General features: G+C 39.0%; 1 protein-coding gene across 1 annotated transcript in view; it reads left to right on the top strand.

The window, feature by feature from the left end:
• EMSY (EMSY, BRCA2 interacting transcriptional repressor) overlaps positions 1-6,000 on the top strand; it is an 82,422-nt gene that overhangs the window by 3,710 nt on the left and 72,712 nt on the right. Inside the window, exon 3 of the mRNA XM_027848089.1 lies at positions 4,130-4,229. Within this exon, the coding sequence (XP_027703890.1) occupies positions 4,130-4,229 (100 nt within the window). The remainder of the gene's footprint in view (positions 1-4,129; positions 4,230-6,000) is intronic.

Here is a 6,000-nt window from a genome sequence, read left to right as displayed (position 1 = left end):
AGGTTTAAACTGCCTACTCTTCTCCTTCCTACAGGCTCCCTTTTAGCCAAACTGGACTTTATGGATGTTCTTTAATCTTGTCCTGCTTTCTTTTACAACTGCATTGTGGCATTGCCCTTCATGCCTTGAACATATTCTCATATCTACTTATTGAAATGCTTCTCTCAACTACCACCTCTATTAAAGTTTCCTTGATTCCTCTGTACCCTCCTCCCCCAAGATCAAAGTGATCTGACTACTCACATTTTCCTGAGAGAATTTTGTTTTGATTTCCCTTCTGCCTCCATCGTATTCTCCATTGTGTCATACTTGTTTATGTACGTGTTGTACTCCACTCCATTAGACTGTATGCCCCTTGAGGGCACAGACATTGGTAGTTTTCATCTTTGCATTCCCAGTGCTAGGTATAGCAGCCTTCATTGCACACAGATACTTGATAAATGCTCTATACTGATGTTGTGGTGGTTTGGTGTACATTGGAAATCACATTTTATTTCACAATTTAAAATCATTTATTTCATTTAATGATGATGAACAAATAACAGCTATGGTAAAAAATTTGTCATATGAGATGGCAGCAGTAGATCAGATTGAGATTTAAAGGCTTTTTGGCTTTGCATCAATAGATTAAAATTAAATATAAAAGTGTGACCTTTAACTCTAAACTTATCCCTAATCACAGTTAGATCTGTGCCAGCAGAGGCTAAACAAAAGAAAGCAGATCCTAGAGCACAATGTCATTTATAAATAGGTGATCTTTGCTTTTGGAAGTGTGAGGGTAACCCGGCAAGAGTTTGCAGCCATTTCTACCTCCAGCCTCCTTCTTCTGCTTACTATCATAATAATGAAAACCTTTTCATTGCTCTCAAAAACTAGGGTTCCATTGGAAATGTTAAAAGAAAAGCACTATTTTAATGGTCAGTAATTTTAAAATAAGCTTTCTTTTCTTTGATTAAAATCAAGTTTAATGCAGGATAATAAATTCAAGTTTACCTCAGTTAAAATGAATTGAGAGGTAATTTCTTTCTCTTGCACCTGTAGGGGTTGTAAATTCTCCCCTCTCTCCAATCCATGCATTTTAAGTGATACCCAAAGAAGCACGCTTGAGAGAGAACTCAGTATTGTAGAGTGCTGCAGTGTAATTAAATGGCTGATTTGTATAAATTAAAATGTTTAGGGCTTTGTAATATAAACACTAATAACAATTTAGTTCATAATGTGTTTATGCTGTGATTTCATAAGCCAACTAATACTTACATGTCTTTGGAGGTAACACTTTAAGATAGTTTGGCAACCATGATAGCAATAGAAAATAGATAACTGTACCCTGGATTCTCTACCCATAATGGCACTCCTCAGACATAACCAAACAGTGTGGGGAAAAGTGGGAAAAATCATGGTGTTACAGTGGAAGGCTCTATAGTACAGGTAGATTTCTGGAATTTTTCACAGGACGAAGAGGGAATGACTTGGAGTACTTAACTGAAATTAGTATTCTGGCTTTGTGTGAGGTTCCTCGGGCTGCTTCTATGCATGATGATGAAGTTAGGATTAAACCGTGTGGAAATGTTGGCAGCATTTAACTGTTTTTGTTCTCTTTAAATTGCGGATCCTCAGCCACTTCATACTCAGAAATGTCCAAAACTAAATTCATCTGCCTTCTCTACTTTCTTCTTTCTGATTCCCCCATTTCTGCTAATTGTATCAGAATTCTCTTAATCATATAGAATTCAATCCTTGTAGTTGTCTTCGATTCTTCCTGTTCTCCTAGTATCCACACTTCCAGTTAGTTGCCAAGGCCTAGCTTTTTTTTAAACCTTCATAGTATCAAATTCAACTCCTTTCTATTCCATTGTAGTTTAGGTCTTTATTAGTTTTCACAGATTCTTTCTAGTCTCCATACTACCAGACTCTACTCATCCTTCCAGTTCATCTTACTACATAATTCATTACTGTGATTATGTCATTTTCCTATTCAGCATTCAGTGATGTCCCCATTAACTACTGAATAAAATGCAAACTCCTTAGTTTGACATTCTGACCCGTCTCAGATCTGGCTCAACCTACCTTTCAATCTCATTTATAGCTACTGTGTTCTACAGTAAAACTGGGCTACTTGGCACACCCTAAAGCTTACTTTTGCTTGCATATTCTGTTTTGTCTCCATCATACTTTTCCTTACCAGTGCTAGTTGAAATGTTATCCACCCTTCAAGGCTCAACTCAAATGCTGTCCCCTCTAAAAGTAACTAAATTCTCCAGCCAGAAACTTTCTGCTCTCATTGCATGCTAATTGCTCTTTCTATTTGTACCTTTTCTTGGGGCACTTATGTGCCCATTGTTTTCTGTGTGGATGTCTACCTCTCTTATTGGAATGTAAAAATCTTCAAGGCCCAAAACTGTTATCTTGTTTATGTTTGTATCCTACTTTACCTCCCTCTGCCTCAATTTTCCATTTGTGGAATAAATGGGATGGACTAGGGGATCATTAAGTGCCCTTTCATCTCTGAAATAAAATTAGAAAATGAAAATTTATGCTGTTTCATTCTATGGACGGATGGTAAAATGAAATTGCCTGGCACTAGGGTATAGCAGACTTTGTCTCGGAGAGTTATTCAGGCTCTCCTAATCTAAGAAAAGCAGAGGATGCAGTATAGTCTCTCTCTTTGGTGTTCATTCTGCCATCAGATGAGAGGGAGTAAGAACAGGATGAAATTATTTAGAATCATAGACTGTTAGACCTGGAAAGATCTTTAGAGATGGTCTAGTCCAACCCCTAATTATATCAGTGGGGAGACTAAGGGCCTGAGAGGAGAAGTGCCTTGCCCAAGGTCATACAGCAAAGTCATATCTAGAAACCATACCTACTGAGGGCTTTTGTTACTGCACAAAAATGCATTTTTAGGCAAGACTTAGAAAGGTATCTGCAGGTAGACCAATGAATGAATGAATGCCCCTGTGAGATTTTCATTTTATCAGAGCATTTTTGGAATTTTTGGAGTTCTGTAGCATCAGACATATAGTCTCTTAATGGCACCATCATCCTCCCAGGATTATCAGCCTGAAGCCGTCTCTGACTCTTTCCTTTCCTTCATCCCATAGAGCCATTCATTTGGCAAATCAGTGAAATGTCTGTTGAATCCAACTGCTTTTCATTCCCAATGGACCCTCGTCACTTCTTGCTTAGACAGTAATAATGGCCTCCTAACTACTTGCTTATAGCCAGTCCCCTCTTCAGTTCATTTATATTCATTTGTGCCATTTACATCATGTTGTTCCTCTATTTGAAAATCTTCTGTGGTTTTCCATTCCCTACCAAGTAATATATAAACTCTTGACTCTGGCAGTCAAGACTCTCCATGCTTCAGTTTACCCATTTAGCCTTATCTTTTACTACTCTCCTTTTCTATTCTATCCATACTGGATTATTCTGTTTCTTTTTCATTCTGCCCTCTCCCACAATTGTGTCTTTGCCTATGATCTTCCCTCCTGTCTGGAATAGTCTCTTTCAGTTTCCATCTGTTGAAATCTCTTTCCTCCTTTGGGTCAACTCAGATGCCACTTTATCCAGGTAGTCTTCTCTAGCTCCTTCTCTTCCCACCTCCCCCAATCCCTGAAAATAATTTCTTCTGTCTCTCCTTCCCCCATCTTCTCCCTTCCCCACCACTCTTCCCCCCTTTTCCCTCTGTCTTTCCCTCTCTATCCTTCTCTCCCCCTTTCTCTCTGTATCTCATACATTTTTGTTCCCAGTGCCTAGTACAAAGACTTGAACATAGGTGTTTAATAAATGTTTGCGCTGAATTGAATTGCCTTACTGGTTACTCAGTCATTGAATCTGATACCTTGGCTGTCTTGGCTTTAATATCTGTATAAAGTGGAATATTTCCTTCCAGATTTATTCCTTAAAGTGTGTTTATGCCTGAGACTTGAACAAGAGTCATTTACAGCAAGATGAAGTAATATGTGTTTATTTAGGATATTTTAGCAATTTGGGAGTTTTTACTTTAAAGACACTTTCCTTTGGCTTTGTTGCTGATTTGAATGCTTCTTGCAGTGAAATTTTATAGGACACATTACTGAATTCCAAACATTAATAATTTATGATAAAAGTTGGTTTCTTCCTCTTCTAGAATTGGAGGCATATGCTGGAGTTATCAGTGCCCTGCGGGCACAGGGGGACCTCACGAAGGAAAAGAAAGATCTTCTTGGGGAACTCTCAAAAGTTCTTAGGTAAATATCTTTACTTTAAATGTGAAACAGATTTTCATTTTCAGGTTTCATTACAGTCAGAAAACATTTATTAAGTGCCTGCCAAGTGCCAGGCACTATGCTAAGTTTGGAGATATAAAGAAAGGTAAAAGACAGTTCCTGCTCTCAAGGAGCTCACACTCAGAGTAATATAAAAAAAATAATATTAGATAAGCTTTATAACTAATTGTAATATCCACCCAAATACTTTGTGAAACAAATTCTTGTGTTTTCACATTATTGGTGCTGCTAAGGGAGTCTCAAATTCTAGTCTTGGCTTGTGGCCAGCATTCTGGTAGGAATGTTGATTAGTAATGGGATTATAGGATTTTTGAGCTAGAAGGGACCTTGGAGATCATCAGGTCCGGCCCCCTCACAGATAAAGAAACACTCAGAGAGGGGGAGTGACTAATCTAAGGTCAGACAAGTAGTGCTAGCCAAGATCCCAGCCTAGGACTTCTGATTCCATACCTGGTCCTCTTTCTGTTACAGCATGCGGCTGTCGCATCCAAGTCAGAGCCTTTATTGAGGCAGGTTTTTGTTAGGTCCATAGGACATTTGGTGGGCTGAGATGTCCCCTAATCTAGACTGGCTGCAAATGGTAGAGGTTGTTTTTGACTAAGAGTATATGTAACATCAGGAGATAATATGATAATAGTTTGAGGACTAGAACAGACCTTAGAAGTTATCTAGTCCAACCCTGGTCCAATCCCTTCATTTTACAGATGAGGAAATTGATGCCTTGGGAGATTAAGGGACTTGCCCAAGATCACACAGTAGGGAGCCTGGAGCAGAACTAGTGATCAAGCCCAGGTCCTTTGCCTTGAGGTTTACAATGTGCTTTCCTTGCAGCAGCTCTATGAGGTAGATCAAGTATTATTAGCCCTGTTTCACAGAATAAGAAACTTGAGGCTCCAAAGGGTTTAAATTACATGTTCCCACACAGCTGTTTACTGTTAGAGTCAGAATTCAAACTCGGGTCTCTTGACTGTAGATCTAGCACTATTCTGACTACTCGTTGGAATGCATCGTGATATTTGAATTAGAGATGAATGATATCTAATCATAGCTGCTTGGTATTTCAAAGTGAAGAACATTTGAAGAATCTAGGGATGTTTATCCTGAAGTAGAGAACTTGGAAGAATATAATAATTATAAAAGGCATATGTCGTTAACTTTTCAGACAGGAACTGACCGTTTCCATGTTGGGTACTCCCCAGCACCTAGCATGGTGCCTTGTGTACATAATAGGCAAAGCATGAATGAAGTTAACAAGAAAATATTTATTAAGCATTCACTATATGCAATGCATTGTGCTAAGTGCTGAACATGCAGAAGGAAACAATGGCCCCTGTCCTCATGGAGCTCACATCCTAATAAAGGATGATAGCATATATAGGCAATAGTGTTTTGGTTTGGAAAAACAAAGTGATGGTAAGTGGACCCATCAAAGAGTATATTTATACAGTCTTTCCTTCTTTCCTTCTCTTCCTCTTTTTCTCCTTTCCCTCCTTCTTTTCTTCCTTCCTTCCCTCACTCCTTTCTTTCCTCCTTTCTGTCTTGTTCAGGCTAGAAGTACAACAGCCATTCATAGGCCCAATACCACTGCTCTGGAAGCTTTAATCTGCTTTGTTTATGACATGGGCCACTTTGCCTCTCCTTAGGCAGCCTGGTGAACCCCTGCTCCTGGAGGCTCACAATACTGATGCTCGACTTAGTACAGACACCCAGCTGACTTTAACCCTGTTGCAGC

Source organism: Vombatus ursinus, unplaced genomic scaffold (assembly GCF_900497805.2).
Source record: "Vombatus ursinus unplaced genomic scaffold, bare-nosed wombat genome assembly UNPS02005659.1, whole genome shotgun sequence".
Classification (NCBI taxonomy): domain Eukaryota; kingdom Metazoa; phylum Chordata; class Mammalia; order Diprotodontia; family Vombatidae; genus Vombatus; species Vombatus ursinus.
Note: the sequence above shows the minus strand (reverse complement) of the source record. Positions and strands in the feature narration are given on the sequence as shown.